The sequence below is a fragment of the Gorilla gorilla genome, chromosome 8, assembly GCF_029281585.2.
Source record: "Gorilla gorilla gorilla isolate KB3781 chromosome 8, NHGRI_mGorGor1-v2.1_pri, whole genome shotgun sequence".
NCBI classification, from domain to species: domain Eukaryota; kingdom Metazoa; phylum Chordata; class Mammalia; order Primates; family Hominidae; genus Gorilla; species Gorilla gorilla.
The window spans coordinates 55,436,297-55,451,924 of NC_073232.2; the positions used below are offsets into that span (position 1 = coordinate 55,436,297).

Genomic DNA, 15,628 nt, shown 5'->3' on the forward strand with positions numbered 1-15,628 from the left:
ATAAACCAGGCCTCCTGGGGGCTCAGCAAAGTGGTCATTCCCACCTTAGAATCAGTCATATTAGTAAAAGCAACTTCCAAGGTAACTGTCATGTGCCCCTGCCTAGACAGTGTATATCGCTGGGTTTTGGATGGTAGGGGCTGAGGACCTGAGGGATGGGAGAGAAAATGCAGATGGAAACAGCTTCCCTAACCACTTTCCCTCCTCCCCTCCCTCAGCCTGTTGAGTCCTTGACCTCATGGTCCCAACAACAGACATCCAACACCAGATTCCGGCCAGGCACAGTGGTTCACGTCTGTAATCCCAGCAATTTGGGAGGCCGAGGCAGGCAGATCACCTGACATCAGGAGTTCGAGACCAGCCTTGCCAACCTGGTGAAACCCCATCTCTACTAAAATTATAAAAATTAGCCAGGCATGCTGGTGCACGCCTGTAGTCCCAGCTACTCGGGAGGCTGAAAGGCGGAGGTTGCAGTGAGCCGAGATCATGCCGCGGCACTCCAGCCTGGGCAACAGAACGAGACTCCGTCTCAAAAAAAAAAAAAACAAAAAACAAAAAAAGGCCAGATTCCCTCCAAAGTCAAGGGTCTCCTGTCAAAACTGGGTCTCTAAACTTTTCTTTTATCCTTTATCTTATCTGTTATCCTGGCTGATAAAGGAAAGTAGAATATGTTCTAATGAAGATCATAGGAAATATTGAATACAGTCAATCTAGATTAATTGGCTGCTTAAAAGCTTCCTTGTAGATTAGATCATTTGCCCTCTTACAGGCTCAATGAGCTGCTTTTTCCATGTGTTCCTTTGAATAATGTCTGTGTCATGGCCTTAGTTTGAAAGAAGGGAGAAAACAAGAAAAAGGGCACATTTTGTTACTACAAGTTTTCAGGAGTCACATCAGTGATATAAATGCTGTTGTCACATTTTCTTTTTTAAAAAGCATTTCATAGTTTTACTGAATATTGAACAGAGCAAATTATATAGAATCCAGGTCCTGGGGCTCAGCGTTGCATGTGTGACACACAAAGAGTGGCTAGAGAGGATATTAATGCTTTAAATTATTACATGAAAAGATAGTAGGGTTTTTTTGGTCATATAAAGCTAATGGGTAAGTGGACTCTTCTGGGGCATGTGTGGTTTCTACCATTTTTTCAATCTCAGGATCACACAGCATTCTAGGTTCATGGGAGTCCACAGCCTTTCATTTAAAAGTACATCATAGGCCAAGCATAGAAGCTTGTGTCTATAATCCCAGCACTTTGGGAGGCCAAGGCAGGAGGATTACTTGAGCTCAAGAGTTTGAGACCAGCCTGGGCAACTTAGCAAGACCTCATCTCTACTAAAAATTAAAAAAAAAAAAAATAGCCAGGCATAGTGGCACACACCTGTATTCCCAGCTACTTAGGAGGCTGAGGTGGGAGAGTTGCTTGAGCCCTGGAGGATGAGGCTGTGGTGAGCTATGATCATGCCATTGCGCTCTGGCCTGGGTGACAGACTGGGACTCTGTCTCTATAAAAAAATAACAAAAAGTTTACAACTACATCATGAGGCCACGACTGCCAAACTCCTGGTTCTAGATCAGTGCTCAGAAAGCTTTCTCTGAAAAGGTGAGTAACATTTTAGGTTTTGTTGGCCAAACAGTCTCTGACAACTGCTAACTCTGTCATTGTAGCATGACAGCAGTCATAGACAATTTGTAAACAAATGACCATTGCTGTGTTTCAATAGAACTTTATTTGTGAACACTGAAATTTGAATGGCATATGATTTTCACATGTTAGAATATTTTTCTTCTTTTGATTTTTTTCAACCATTTAAAAATGTAAAAGCTGGGCAGAGCATAGTGGCTCATGCCTAAATCCCAGCTCTTTGGGAGCCTGAGGGGGGTGGATCGCTTGAGGCCAGAAGTTTGAGACCAGTCTAGGCAGCATAGACCCTGTCTATACAAAAAATTTCAAAAATTAGATGGATGTGGTAGCTCACACCTACTACTCGGGAGGCCAGGGCAGGAGGACCATTCATAAATACCCTAAGTCTTTATGCTTGTTCACAGAATACAGTTATGAATTCTAGACACAGCAATATCAACTCACAATATGCCATCATGCAGTCACTCTGGGCTTTTGTTTCTTCATCTCAAAAATGATGAGGTTCAACACTTTTACGCTGCTGGTGGGAATGTAAATTAATACAACCACTATGGAAAACAGTATGGAGATTCCTTAAAGAACTAAAAGTAGAACTATCATTCAATCCAACGATCCCACTACTGGGTATCTACCCAAAGGAAAAGAAGGCATTATATGAAAAAGACATGCAGACACATGTTTATATCAGCACAATTCACAATTGCAAAGATATGGAACCAACCTAAATGTCCATCGGCCAACAAGTGGATAAAGATATATATATATATATATATATATATATACACACACACACACACACACTGTGGAATACTACTCAGCCATAAAAAGAAGTGAAATAATGTCTTTTGCAGCAACTTGGATGAAGGTAGAGGCCATTATTATAAGTGAAGTAACTCAAGAATGGAAAACCAAGTATCAAATGTTCTCACTTATAAGTGAGAGCTAAGCTATGATGGATACAAAGGCATAAGGGTGATATAATGGACTTTGGGGACTCAACGGGGAAGGTTGAGAGGGAGTGAGAGAGGAAAGACTACAAATTGGGTACACTGTATACTGCTTGGCTGACGGGTGCACCAAAATCTCAGAAACCACCTCTAAATAGCTTATCAAGGTAACCAAAAACCACCTTTACTCCAAAAACCATTGAAATAATTAAAAAGGATGGGGTTCAGTTAAATGGGCTCTGAGGTTATGTGATTTCTTCAGTTTATTTTCTGTGAAAAAAAATGTATTTTTACATATTGACTTTCCTTGAGGCAGGGCGTATTATTGTCATCAAATGAGATGGAAAATGTTAACGCCATATCCGACTGTGAAAGCGGCACTTTCAGTCCATCCACCAGAGTCCCAGCTCAGGCTCCACCAGCCTCCCCATCTGCCTGGGCTCACCCTTTGGGGATTCAGCTTCTGCCTCTGTCTCCTTTTGCTGCTGCAGTATCTTTGAGATGAGTGACAGTAGTTTGAGAAACAAAATGTCCTGGCCAGGGGGTGGGTTGAAAGACACAATTATGGGAATTATTAGTCTTCTTATTTCGTATAATTGTAGAGTGTTTTTCTCTCAAGAGCACCACAGAAAGTTTGAATGAGTAGGGATTATTTATCCTGGAGTGGGGAAGACTGTGGGGAGGGAAATGACTCAGTAACAGCATGGAGTGTTGAAAAAGACGATAACCAACTGCTGTCTCTTCTCACTAAAGACAGAGATTAAGAAATTGATAGCAGAGGGCTAAATTAAATGTGCAGAGTAATATCTTGCCAGTAGGCATGATTAAACTCCCAAGCGAGTTCCTAGGGGAGGTCTCGGTGGATAGGAGGACACGAATGTCCTGCCTAGAGCCAGACGTCTTATTTTCTGGTTTTTGTTGCTGGCACTAAGGTCTGCCTACAAGATCTGAGGGACAGACCCCCAGGCCTGGACTCCTGGCCCTCAGCATTTTGATAAAGCAAAGGTGCTCCACACAGACATAAAGAACAGACCAAAAAACGCAGCAATTTTCATCAGAACAAAATCTGCAGCTGCAGGGAAGTTAGCTGAGCTTGGGGTGTGTCCTGGAAGTTAATGGAAGAGTTTGATCTCAACTGGGTGAAGCCGGGCATGGGGATAGTGAAGACTTTTTAAGCCAGCCTCACCTTCTCCAGAGCATCAACTCATGGCAATTCTTCCTTTTCTGACTATCTCCCCCACCCACTGTGCCTGCCACAGGCAGATCAGATTTGCTATTTTCCAGAGAGGACTGGCTCCACCTCACTCTATGTCAATTGAGAAACAGGCACAGAGCAAGCAGGGTGATGGTTTTCCAGGCCTCCCTGCTAAAGCATAGTTTCCAGCACATACTAAGTGCCTACCCTGTGCATGGTGAGTGTATACATAAATGAATGAAGCAGGGGTGGGAAAGAGGAGAGGGGCAGTGAATAATGAACAACCTGTAACTGGAACTCTAGATTTTGATGTGCAGTCTCTCAATTTTCAAACAGTGGCAAATAATTTCAATATTTTTTCCATCTTTATAAAGGTAAAAATTAACAAAAATTGTATATATTTAAAGTATATAACTCAATTTTTTCTTTTTTTCGAGACAGAGCCTCACTCTGTCACCCAGGCTAGAGTGTGATGGCATAATCTCGGCTCACTGCAACCTCCGCCTCTGGGGTTCAAGTGATGCTTCTGCCTCAGCCTCCTGAGTAGCTGGGATTACAAGTGCGCGCCACCACACCCAGCTAATTTTTGTATTTTTAGTAGAGACAGGGTTTTGCTATGTTGGCGAGGCTGGTCTTGAACTCCTGGCCTCAGGTGATCCACCCACCTCAGCCTCCCAAAGTGCTGGGATTACAAGCATGAGCCACCACCCCCAGCCAATGTTTTGATAACATATACATTGTAAAATAATCACAGTCAAGCTAATTAATATCTGTCACCTTTTATAGTTTTTTTTTGCTGTGTGTGTGTGTGTGTGTGTGTGTGTGTGTGTGTGTTATGAACAATTAAGGTCTACCCTTTCAGTAAATTTCAAGTATAATAAAGCATGGTTAACTATATTCACATTACTGTGTATTAAGTCTCCAGAACTCATTCATTTTTCATAACTGAAACTTTGTACCCCTTGACCAACATCTTCTCATTTTCCCTTCTACTCCTAGCCCTTCTACTCTCTGTTTCTATAGACTTGATTTTTTTCAATTCCTCATGTAAATGGGATCATGCAATGTTTGTCTTTCTGTGTCTGGCTAATTTCACTTAGCATAATGTCCTCCGTGTTCATCCATGTGGTCACAAATGGCAGGATTTATCTCTCTTTATGATCAAATAGTGTTTAATTATACACACACACAGACACACACACACACATATATATATATATATACACCACATTTTATTCATTAGTCAACAGACAATTTAGTTCTTTTCTGTGTCTTGGCTATTATGAATAATGCTGCACCAAACACAGGAGTGCAAATATCTCTTTGAGGTACTGATTTTTTTTCCTTGGCAATATACCCAGTAGTGGGGTGCTGAATCATAAGGTAGTTCTGTTTTTAATTTTTCAATGAACTTCCATACTGTTTTCCTTAATGGCTGTACCAATTTACATTCCAATCAACAGTGTACCAGGGTTCTCTTTTCTCTGCATCCTCACCAACACTTATTATCTGTTGTCTTTTTAATAATAGCTATTCTAAGTGGTATGAGGTCATAGCTCATTGTGGTTTTGATTTGCATTTCCCTGATAATTAGTGATGTCAACCACCATTTCATATATCTGCTGGTCATTTGTAAGGCCAGACTTACACACCAGCCTTCCTGAAGTCAACTTTTGAAAAATGTCTATTCAGGTTCTTTGCCCATTTTTTAAATTGGGTTGTTTGATTTCTTGCTATTGAGTTGTATGAATTCATTATATTTTTTGGATATTAACCTCTTATTACATGTATGGTTGACAAATATTTTTTCTGAATCCTAAGCTGCTGGTTCATTTTGTTGATTGTTTTCTTTACTATGAAGAAGCTTTTTAGTTTGATGTAGTCTCATTTAATAATTTTCGCTTTTGTGGCCTGAGCTTTTGACATCATATGCAAAAAATCATTGCCCAGATCAATGTTATGAGAACTTTTGCCTTGTGTTTTCTTCTATAGTTTCGTGGTTTGGGGTCTTACATTTAAGCTTGTAATCCATTTTGAGTTAATTTTTGTATACAGTGTTAGATAAAATCTGATTTCATTTTTCTACATGTGGATATCCTGGTTTCCCAGCACCATTTACTGAGGAGACTATCCTTTCCCCATTGTGCGTTCTTGGCACCCTTGCCAAAGTTCAATTGACTAGACACACAGATTTTTTCCGGGCCTTCTATTCTGTCCCATTGTTCTAAATTGTCTGGGTTTTTTTTTTTGTTTTTTTTTTTTTGGCCAATACCAGATTGTTTTGATTACATAGCTTTGTAATATATTTTTAAGCCAGGTAGTCTGATAGCTCTAGCTTTGTTGTTTTTGCTCAAAATTGTTTTGCTAATTCAAATTTCTTTTAAAATACTGTGGTAGTCAAGAAGACATACGTTTACTATTTGCTGCCAGCGTGTGGCCTTATCTTTAGAATCATGTAGAATTAGATATAAATACTGCCTATTTACTGGTTGCTGACCTTGGCAAGTTCTTGATCTCTCTGAACTCTAGCTTCTTTCTCACAAACAGAGAAATTGCTTCACAACATAGCTGTGAGAACTAAAATAATGTATGTAAAGAAATTAATATAGTGCCTTGCATGTTTGATAAATGTTATTATAATATCTGATATTATAATAATGAATAGCTGATATAATATATCATGTTGAGCCACATAAAATTGCTGGTATATGCTTGGTTTTAAACTATAAAAATGGCAATTTCATATGGTTCAACATAATATTTTGTATAAAATCCTCCCCATCTACATTATTGTGACATTATTGCCACTATTAAAGCCTATATACCCATTTCCTAAACACACACTTATGATTCCCCCTTCCATGCTCTATTTATTCCCATAGTATTTATCACTTTGAACATATTCAACAAGTTATTTATTATGTTTATGGTTTATCATCTGTCTTCCCACATCTGCTGGTGTATAAAAGTTTCATAAAAAATAGGGATTTTCTCAGTTTTATTCATTGTTTTTCCTCCCCCACTGCACCCCAGTACCTAGAATAATGTCTGGCACTTAGTAGTCTCTGTGTAAATTATGTGTTGAGTGAATAGACTTACACACTGATCTTCCTGAAGCTTAATTGAGCCTACCATGGTCATGTTCCTTCAAGCCTTAAAGGTTTAAGAGAACTATTGATTAGAACTGTACTAAATAAAATATAAACGAAGGTTGTTATAATGATGGGTTCTTTAGGGCTCTGATTCTTGTGTAAGAACAGTAGAAAGTTATCTGAAGTGTGAGAACAGTAAAAAGTTGCCTAAAGTGTTGCATATCTGAAAAGCAGAATTGTATTAGTTGAAAAAAGCTAAGTAAAAAATATTTATCTGGGCCGGGTACAGTGGCTCATGACTGTAATCCCAGCACTTTGGGAGACTGAGGCGGGCAGATCATTTGAGCTCAGAAGTTTGAGACCAGCCTGGCCAACCAACGTGGTGAAACCCCATCCTTACTAAAAATTAAAAAATTAGCCAGACATGGTGGTGGGCCCTGTAGTCCCAGCTTCTCAGGAGGCTAAGGCAGGAGAATTGCCTGAACCAGGGAAGCGGAGATTGCAGTGAGCCGAGATCCTGCCACTGCACTCCAGCCTGGGTGACAGAGTGAGACTCTGTCTCAAAAAAAAAAAAAAAAAAAAAAAATGTATATTGTGTGTGTGTGTGTGTGTGTGTGTGTGTGTATGTATGTGTGTATGTGTATGTGTGTATATGTGTGCATGCGTGTGTGTATATATGTATATATACACACATGTGTGTATGTGTGTGTATATATGTATATATACACACATGTGTGTATGTGTGTGTATATATGTATGTGTGTGCATATGTGTGCGTGTGTATATGTGTGCGTGCATGTGTGTGTGTATATATGTATATATATAGTTTATATATACATACATATATAGTATATATACACACATACATATATATAGTGTGTATATATATATACACACACACACATATATATATATTATATATATATATATATATATATATATCTCGGAAGTATTCAATGAGTTGTTTGGTTTTTTTCTCCCACCCGGTTATACACATGAGTTTGGCACAGTGCTGTATTTTTAAAAAGATGATCATCAGTTGCATTTGCCCTTTGACAAAAGGAAATTGGTTTAGTAAAGTAACTCTCCTTGGCAGTAAAGTATGCCCTCAGAGTGTGCATGTGTGTCTGTTGTGTGAGTGTGTATATAACTGTAGGTATACATGTCTACGCAGACATATATTCATTAGAAAAGCTAATACAGAGAAGGAAATTAAAAGTTTAAAAAGCCCAATAATAAAAGCCAAGCCTGACTGGATTCCAGAAAGACAGAGGAGAAAATGGTGGTATTGTCTTTAGAAGGAATGTCAGAGTAGCGTGAGTACAGAGGAAAGTGCTGATAAGCAGAATGACAAAAGCTGGTCTCATGAGTAATTCCAAGCAGCCAGAAAGCCAGGGTACAATCCCCAGCTGATTGCCCTGCTATTCTCGGTATTCCACATATCATGACTAAATCCACAGAGCCAATATGGTAAGTCGTGGGGAATTCTGGGAGGTACTATGCTGTTTATAAGGGCCCAGGCAGATTCTGTACTCTTGTCTGCCCCGCCCACCCCCCATTTAAATACTCTAGTTAGTTGCTTCTGACCAGCTCCTACCTCCTTCCTAGGAAGTGGGGGAAACCTTTACATTTCCGAAGGCAGATATTTTTAGACGTGATGCTCTGTCCAAAGTGTTAACTAATTGAGTTATCAGGTTTCTTACTTGGCCACAGAGAATGGCAGTGGAAGAGGGAGAGAGCTTCCCAGAACAAGTAAGCATTTACAGCTTCTAAATTAAATGTACTTTCCTTATAGAAGTTCTGTTTTGCCCTGAATAGTTGTTCCTTTTAAAAAATGTTTGTTGCTGGGTAGGAAGGAAATTAACCTGTTTGCACTATGGATCACTTGAGTTAAATATGTGTAGGACAATGGACTGTCCTTTCTGTTTTGTTCCGATCCGGACTCTAGATATGTTTTGCCTGTGATGTAATTTGGAGTGAGTTCAGCTAAGGCCTGCCTTAAGAGGATGCATAACAAAATACAAAAAGACAGGGGGCGATTAGGAGTGCAGGAAAAGCCTGGTAAATCCAAGAGCGTAAAAAGGTTTATATGGTTGCACTTTTTTCAAGAGAAATCCAACAGCTTTAAAATTCAGCTTTTTCTGATGTATTAATTACAAGGGGCAATATGAAATTTTACAGTTGGGGAGAAAACATAGAATTAAAATTTATTTTTGAAACTCATATAAATGGTAGATGAAGGATGTAATTAGAAGTTGGAAAATGTAATTTTATTTCTATGTTAATAGAATTGCACATAGATATAAATAAGTCATCTTGTTTAATAATTTTAAAGAATTGGCATAGTAAGCCATCTCCCCCTTAAGGGATACTGTGTAGATAAAGGGAGTAAATATTTGCTTTATGTTTGTGAAATTTTGAAGTATTTGATTCTGAGGGATTCACCTAATGCTATGTAGATCATGGTATGGTTGAAAATGTTCATGTGATCTCTTGTTTCTACCTATATCCTTTCAGCTAACTGTGTGATGTTACACAGTTAACATCAGTGTATCTAACTCTGAGAACACCTTAGATTCCTGAATATTGTGTTTAAACATTTAGTGAAATAGTCATAATGACTAGAATGAGACATCATAAAAATGAGGACATTGTTGCTTGTTCTAGTATCAGGTGGACAAACATGCTAATGGTTTTGAGAAAACAGCTGTCATTTCACAGTGTTACAAAAAGCAATTTGGAAAACTTACAATTTTTATCTTTATTTTAAATGGATTCAGTTTTCATCTTTGTATTCTTAAAGACAGAATTTTTTTGCGAAAATATTAACCTTTCGTGACCTTTATGGAATGTGGCAATATTGCATATGTACAATTATGAAATTTTAATCTGAGTGAGATTTTGTAAACATTCTGTGTGTCTCAGAGAAAGAGTTTTTAAGGGTAATCTTTGAGATTCATAATAAAGCTATAAGATTGTGCATGAATGCCAGACATTAATGTCAACTGTAATTTACTAGTAATGTAAGCATATTGGCAAGTGAGTCCTAAAAATCATGTTATATCACTCTAAAAATAATCAACTTACCCATCCAAAATTTTCAAACTGTACTGTTAAATTTTGATGTGTATTCTGTTCCATCAGTTGTGGATTTGAAAACTTTGCATATGCATAATCATAAATTACATAGTTAGACAGCTTTGAGAAATACTCATTGCTGGGAAGGGTTTGAGCGATAAGGCTTGCTGTAACGAGTCTTAAAGAATGTACCTGAAGAGTTCTGGCCTTTTATTAATTAATAAGTTTAAAAAATCTGAGATCCAAAAGGAAAGCCCAAATAAAAGTAGACCATCTTGTTTCTGCCTCCTGTCAGAATATATCAACTAAATGGTGAAAGCATTTGATCTCAGCCCATATGTGCAGTGTTTTCTGTTTTGGTGGGCATGCTGTTTGAAAAAACGTGTAATAAAATGACAGACTGAATTTGAAATTATCATGCCGTAAGCAGTAACTCTGGAAGGGTACTGACCCGATATGAATCATATAGAAGTTCCATCACAATAGAGTAGCATATACTATTGCTGTACTGGGTTTTGCTGGAAAATGTAGAATTATTCCTCTCCTGCCTTCGTCTCTGACTTGAATGGAAGACTGAACACTTTATCTGCGTGAGCTGAACTATGGACAAAATCCTTGCAAAGAGGGTATAGTAGATAATTGCATTTTCATGAATGATCATTAATACTTTCTGCTGCTTCTGTTCGGCTTGTGGTTTTTACAGTATTGTTTAGAGATTTTCTGTATGGAAGAACTAGAACTAGTTTTGACATAAATGATTGATGAAAAGTTAACTTTAAAGTTTAACTCTTCAATAATGCTCATGAAAAAAACCTAGACTCTAATATTGAACAAAGCCCAAATGTAATCCAATTTCAGTGTGCATTTTAGAGGTAGCTAATAATAAGATCCTTCAATAGCAACTGATGTGCATTAATTTTAAATCCTGTGAAGTTACCCTATAATGCCAAATAGAAAATCTTTGAATTCGGATGTTTCCTATGTTATGTATATTTTTTCAATGATTGATCCAGTAATAAATACATATTTAACTGTTGGAAGAATCCCTCATTTTATTGTTGATTTTCACTTAAGAAAATTGGGGGCAAGTAGGATATTTTATATAGTCAAACTCAAAAAAAGAAATCACAAAACTTGTCTTTTGCTGCTGAGACTGTTATAGTGTTTGTTTTGAAATGGAGACTTTTAGTTATATAGTAAATATAATATTTACTTACCAACTAAATTTGTTCTGTGTGACAATATAAAGATGCTGCCTCAGGTCGGTTATAAATTTGGATGATAATAAAGTTTAAGTTATCTGTAAGACCAAAAAGAATTTACAATATAATGAGATATCTTTTCGAAGTCATTCTCTTTATAATGTTAAGACGTTTTTAGTCGCAAAGTAAATATGTTTGCCAACTCTATCCTAATGCAAATGTTTATTTTTTAAATGTTTTATCATGATCCTCAGAATATATTGCAAAACCTAGTAATAAAAATTAAACTGTGTCTTCTAATTGGACTATTGATAAATATATAATTAGATAATATAACATAAATTTCAGTGTATTTCAGGGAAATATTCATAGTTACGAATAATCACTTGTTAAGCATAAGAATCTGTAAGGAATTTAATTCTTTTATTTTAGGAGTCTCTTTTTACTTTTGTAAGTAAGATTTTTGTAAGAATATCTTTGTAGATATTCATGATAGCAAACATTTCCAGAGAATAATGTTGGGTAGTGAATGCCATTTTTTTCTTTAGTCGAGTGACAGTGAGTGATGGCAACCAGTTTGAAAAGTAGAAGCCAATAATGTAAAAATTGCTTTTCAGAATCTGGATATGTTTCAGCTTTATTTAGTCTTGAATTATTGATTATTTTGTATTCTAACTCAACATCATTTTGATATATTGTAAATTTACATACTTCTGTAATTCAGTGATTATTGTCATATTTTGAAAACACTTGTATCTGTAAGATCAGATATGTTTTGAATACTGCATACTTTTTTATTTTTTATTTTTTTTTGAGACAAGGTCTCACTCTGTTGCCCAGGCTGGAGTGCGGTAGCACAATCACAGCTCACTGCAGCCTTGAACTCCCAGGTTCAAGCGATCCTCCCACCTCAGCCTCCTGAGTAACTGGGACTACAGGTGTACACCACCACACCCAGCTAATTTTTAAAATATTTTTTGTAGAGACAGGGCCCCACTATGTTCAGCCCAAGCTGATCTCAGACTCTTAGGCTCTCATCTCAGCCTCCCAAAGTGCTGGGATTTACAGGCATGACCCACTGCGCCTAGCCCTACTGTAGACTTTTAAACACAGACTGTGTCTTGCTCATTATTTGATCCCCAAAACCTGGAATATAATATGTATTCAATAAATATTTGTTAAGATTTTAAGCAAAGCTTCATCTTTGAAGGGTACAGCCTCTCATAATCGTGGCCTTCTAGTTACCAGTTAGTCCTACAAGAGACTATTTTAAAATATTTAAATATTTTTAAAAATGTTTAAAAGGAACATGCTCTAGTTAACTTTCCATTTTAGTGACCAGAATCAGGCTGTCATTTTCCATGTAGAAGTTTCCCAGAACAGATTATTTGTATCTGTAGTTGTGTTTATGCAACAATGACAAGTTGTCCTTAAGGAATTCTCATGCTATCTTTTTGGCAGCATCACTTGCAATGGAATTTGTTGCTTATTTGTCACATGTCATTTCTAAGGACCTTAAGTGGACATCCTATGGACAGTGTCATCCACTGGGGAGGTGTATTAGTGTTCAAGTATTTCGACTGCGTGGACATAGCCACTTGGAAAGACTCTAGGAGAACTAAAGCAAGGTAGCAGAAAAGCAATGAATAGGTACTGATTAGAATGATCCTGATCTGTACTTTGCAAAAATAGTAGCACTATATTTATTTAGACTTTGCTTCCTGCTCAGTCTTGCCTTTTGCTTAAAGTGTTCTCTTCGGAGGTGTTAGGCCTTTGTATCATGAGGTCAATCAAGAACCCCTGGGTGTCCCTGAGACCCTTCTAGAGTACCCTGAAGACTGGTATCCTTGACCTACTTCAACCAAAACAATACGTACATTAAAGAGATTTGCAGACTCGTAAAACAATACCATTCATCTCATCTTTTTTATTTGTTTTGGAAAATACCGTTATGTTTCATAAGATAAATATTTTAAGTTAGCATGTAACAAGATTGCCATTGTTATTTTAAAATAAATTAATGATTAATTTTTAAATTGTCAGCTTTATTTTCTAATGTGGTAAATAACAATAGTTATAATCCTCATAATCAAAAGCTCTTTGGGGTTCCTCAATAATAGTTAGGAGTATAAAGTTACCTTGAGTAATAAGTTTGAGAACCGCTGCTGTAGACAGATCACAATGTGAGTGTTCTCTGCTTTGTTTGCTTCCCTTACTTCCTGAAAGCATTGGGCAAATGAGGTCAAATTCGTGGGTTCAGTCCCTGTATGTTTGTTTGACTCTCATGGTTATAATTGTAGCCAAACAAACTAGAATATTAACTTAAAATAATTTTAAAGTGATAATTAATAAAGGATAATGTTAATTGGGGACCAACTGTGTGCCATGCCATTTCTAACTGCTCGGCATGTATTATCTCCTTTAATATCAACAGCCTCTGAGTTAAATTTTACTGCTAATTTCATTTTACAGATGAGGAAATTTAACTACAGTATGTTTAAGTATCTTGGCCAAAGTCACATCCTTTGTGAATTGCAAAGTCAGGTTGTGAACTTAGGCATCCTGGGTCCAGAGTCTGAACTCTGAAATCACTAAACTACATTGACTTGCCAATAGAAAGTGACATATTAGTCTAGATCTATCTACAAATACTTAGAAAACACATATCACATAGCTCCTTAAATAGGAGTCTTTGCTCCTAGTAACCCTCGTAGTACATTTTAGCTGTTAGACGGTAACATAACGGAAAGTCACCTTCCATATTATAACTACTTATAATGACAGAGTCCAGTGGTTACCTTAACTTTGGGGTAAAGTCCACTCTTCCTTATTTCATTTTTTGTCATAGAAAATAACATCCTTCCTTATTTTCTTTACTACATGTTTCCTTCGCACTTCTAGAAAGATTTCTTGTGTGTCTATGTATGTGCTCTTTCTATATTTTGCCCTTTTGTTGTATTTAATGTAAAGCTGTTTAAGCCTCCCAATTCCAAATCTAGTCAAGGAAAAATATAAATGTCACTTACAGATTATTTACGATCCCAAATCAGTCTATCTATCTATCTGTCTATCTGACTTCTCTAGTGAGCTAACCTTGTTTTTAAAAATATTTTTTATACATTCAAATAAGAACTTCTTTAGCTATATTTTCAGCAAGGCCTCCTAAAATCCCTTTGTTGATTACAGACTTAAGTAAAAATGAAACATTTTAAGTGAAAAGAACAATAACATTTTGATATATTTGTTTTTTAAAAAATCAGCATGAAACCATCCTCCCTGCAAGCCCCCTACCTCCCAAAAAAGGCACATAGTTTCATTTACCAACAATTCTAGCAAGGCTCCAGCTGCATCAGCTGGTGGCCAACATTTTAGGATGACAAATTCAAGAACTCACTAGCTAACACCTCCTTTCCCTCTGGTGCCATGGCCTCACCCTTCAACTCCTCTGGGCTTTTAAACCTCAGGCCTCTAATTATCTGACCAGGAAGCTGAAGTCCACTGTATTGTAATTTCCTAGCTGATTCGTACCATATAGAGTATATTTATGCATTGCAAGAAAATAATTATGTTTGCAGTATTAAGTCTATCCACACTAAAAATCAAGCTATTTATTTCCTGGTCTAAAAAAAAAACTGTTGGGAAAATGTTCATCTATTCAAATACTTTCTCTTCTCTCTGCTACCTAGACCAGTTTTAGCTTATCACTGTTTTCAGTTGCTATATATAAAATGTGAATAGTTGCTTGGATTAAATATTTTAGGACTCATGCCAATACCTCCTACATAATAAGGATCCTTAAGCATGAAGGCCTGAAATCCTTGTTCTGATACATAACATACCAAATAAATGGAAAAATCCCAAACAGTTGTCATGTTTTATATAATCTACCATGTATAATGCCAGAAGTTACTGCTATGTATTTCCTGAGCGGAATATAGCAATATCTCAGTATTATGAGGTACCTCTCTAAGGGACTCAGCAGTTTGTTGTTGTGGTGGTTGTTGTGTAGCCAAGCTATGCAAAAAATTGGAATTTGTTTTATAAACAAGGATCTCCGCAGACTGCCAGATTTTAACTGCATAATACTATCTCGTTTCATTTTATGTTTAATGAGACAAAGTTGTCGGTCATTTTTAGCCTTCTTTGTATGTGAGGAGTGGCTCCAATTCATTCTTGTTCTGTATCATTAGGTGGTAGGAAGAACATTAAAGCCAGGGAACCCAAATTCTATTTTCAGCACTTTCTCTAGCTAGTTAAGCAAATCACACCTCTCTTTGCTTCAGTTTTCTATCTATTTGATAGAGATGATACGGTGACCGCTGCTTACCCCAAAATATAAGATGTGTATAACAGATAGAATTGTACGTATTTTTTTGTTCAATACAAAGCAAGTTGTTTATTAAGACTAAGAGTTAATCATTACTGTATCTTTGCTTACCAGTTTACTAGTTCAGCGCTATGAACCATGA

The 15,628-nt window shown here is 37.0% G+C and overlaps 1 protein-coding gene across 25 annotated transcripts in view; it reads left to right on the forward strand.

Moving 5' to 3' along the window:
- ANK3 (ankyrin 3) overlaps positions 1-15,628 on the forward strand; it is a 704,894-nt gene that overhangs the window by 425,022 nt on the left and 264,244 nt on the right. For 2 of the 25 annotated variants that reach the window (XM_063710073.1, XM_063710074.1), the window contains exon 1: positions 8,322-8,631. The exons of 22 other annotated variants lie outside the window; for them this stretch is intronic. In XM_063710073.1, coding sequence (XP_063566143.1) covers positions 8,596-8,631 — 36 coding nt within the window. In that variant the 5' untranslated portion in view covers positions 8,322-8,595. Of the gene's footprint in view, positions 1-8,248; positions 8,632-15,628 lie in introns of those variants that run through there. One more of the 25 variants, XM_063710069.1, reaches the window with a different exon arrangement.